Below are 829 nucleotides of genomic sequence, written 5' to 3'. Positions count from 1 at the left end.
GGGGGGGTGCAGACGGTCACTGGTGGAGCTGGCCATCGGGTAGAGATGAGGATGGTCACCTGGTGACCCCATGCCCCACACCCAGCTGTCCTCATCCCCAGCTGTCCCTCCCCCTTCCCTCCCCAGGACAACAGCCGGCGGGTGGACAACGTGCTGAAGCTATGGGTGATCGAGGCGCGGGACCTGCCCCCCAAGAAGCGCTACTACTGCGAGCTGTGCCTGGACGACATGCTCTACGCCCGCACCACCAGCAAGGCGCGCACCGACAACGTCTTCTGGGGCGAGCACTTCGAGTTCAACAACCTGCCGGCCGTCCGCACCATCCGCCTGCACCTCTACAAGGACACCGACAAGAAGCGCAAGAAGGACAAGAGCAACTACGTGGGGATGGTGAGCATCCCCATCGCCAGCGTCACCGGGCGGCACTTCGCCGAGCAGTGGTACCCTCTGAGCCAGCCCAGCGGCAGCAAGAGCAAGGCCGGCTGCCCGGCCCTGCGCGTCAAGAGCCGCTTCCAGACCATGAGCATCCTCCCGATGGAACTCTACAAGGAGTTCGCCGAGTACGTCACCAACAACTACCGGATGCTCTGTGCCGTCCTTGAGCCCGTGCTCAGCGTCAAGAGCAAGGAGGAGGTGGCCTGCGCGCTGGTGCACATCCTGCAGAGCACCGGCAAGGCTAAGGTGGGGTGGAGGAAGGAGGGAGGGGTGGAGAGCGGCTGGAGGAGGGACGGAGGAGCGATGATGGGTGGAGGGACGGGTGGAGGAGGGATGGGTGGAGGGATGGAGGAGGGATGGAGGAGGGATGGAGGAGGGATGGAGGAGGGATGGA

At 64.7% G+C, this 829-nt stretch overlaps 1 protein-coding gene across 1 annotated transcript in view; it reads left to right on the top strand.

Annotated features, from left to right (window-relative positions):
• Positions 1-85: 85 nt before the first annotated feature.
• Positions 86-829, top strand: part of LOC118159944 (ras/Rap GTPase-activating protein SynGAP-like) — a gene marked incomplete at both ends in the record, with an annotated part of 9,359 nt that continues 8,615 nt past the window's right edge. The window contains 1 exon segment of the mRNA XM_035314477.1: positions 86-681. Coding sequence (XP_035170368.1) covers positions 86-681 — 596 coding nt within the window.

Source organism: Oxyura jamaicensis, unplaced genomic scaffold (genome assembly GCF_011077185.1).
Source record: "Oxyura jamaicensis isolate SHBP4307 breed ruddy duck unplaced genomic scaffold, BPBGC_Ojam_1.0 oxyUn_random_OJ72780, whole genome shotgun sequence".
In the NCBI taxonomy this organism is placed as follows: domain Eukaryota; kingdom Metazoa; phylum Chordata; class Aves; order Anseriformes; family Anatidae; genus Oxyura; species Oxyura jamaicensis.
The sequence above is the reverse complement of the archived record's forward strand: the minus strand, read 5'-3'. Positions and strand labels throughout refer to the sequence as shown.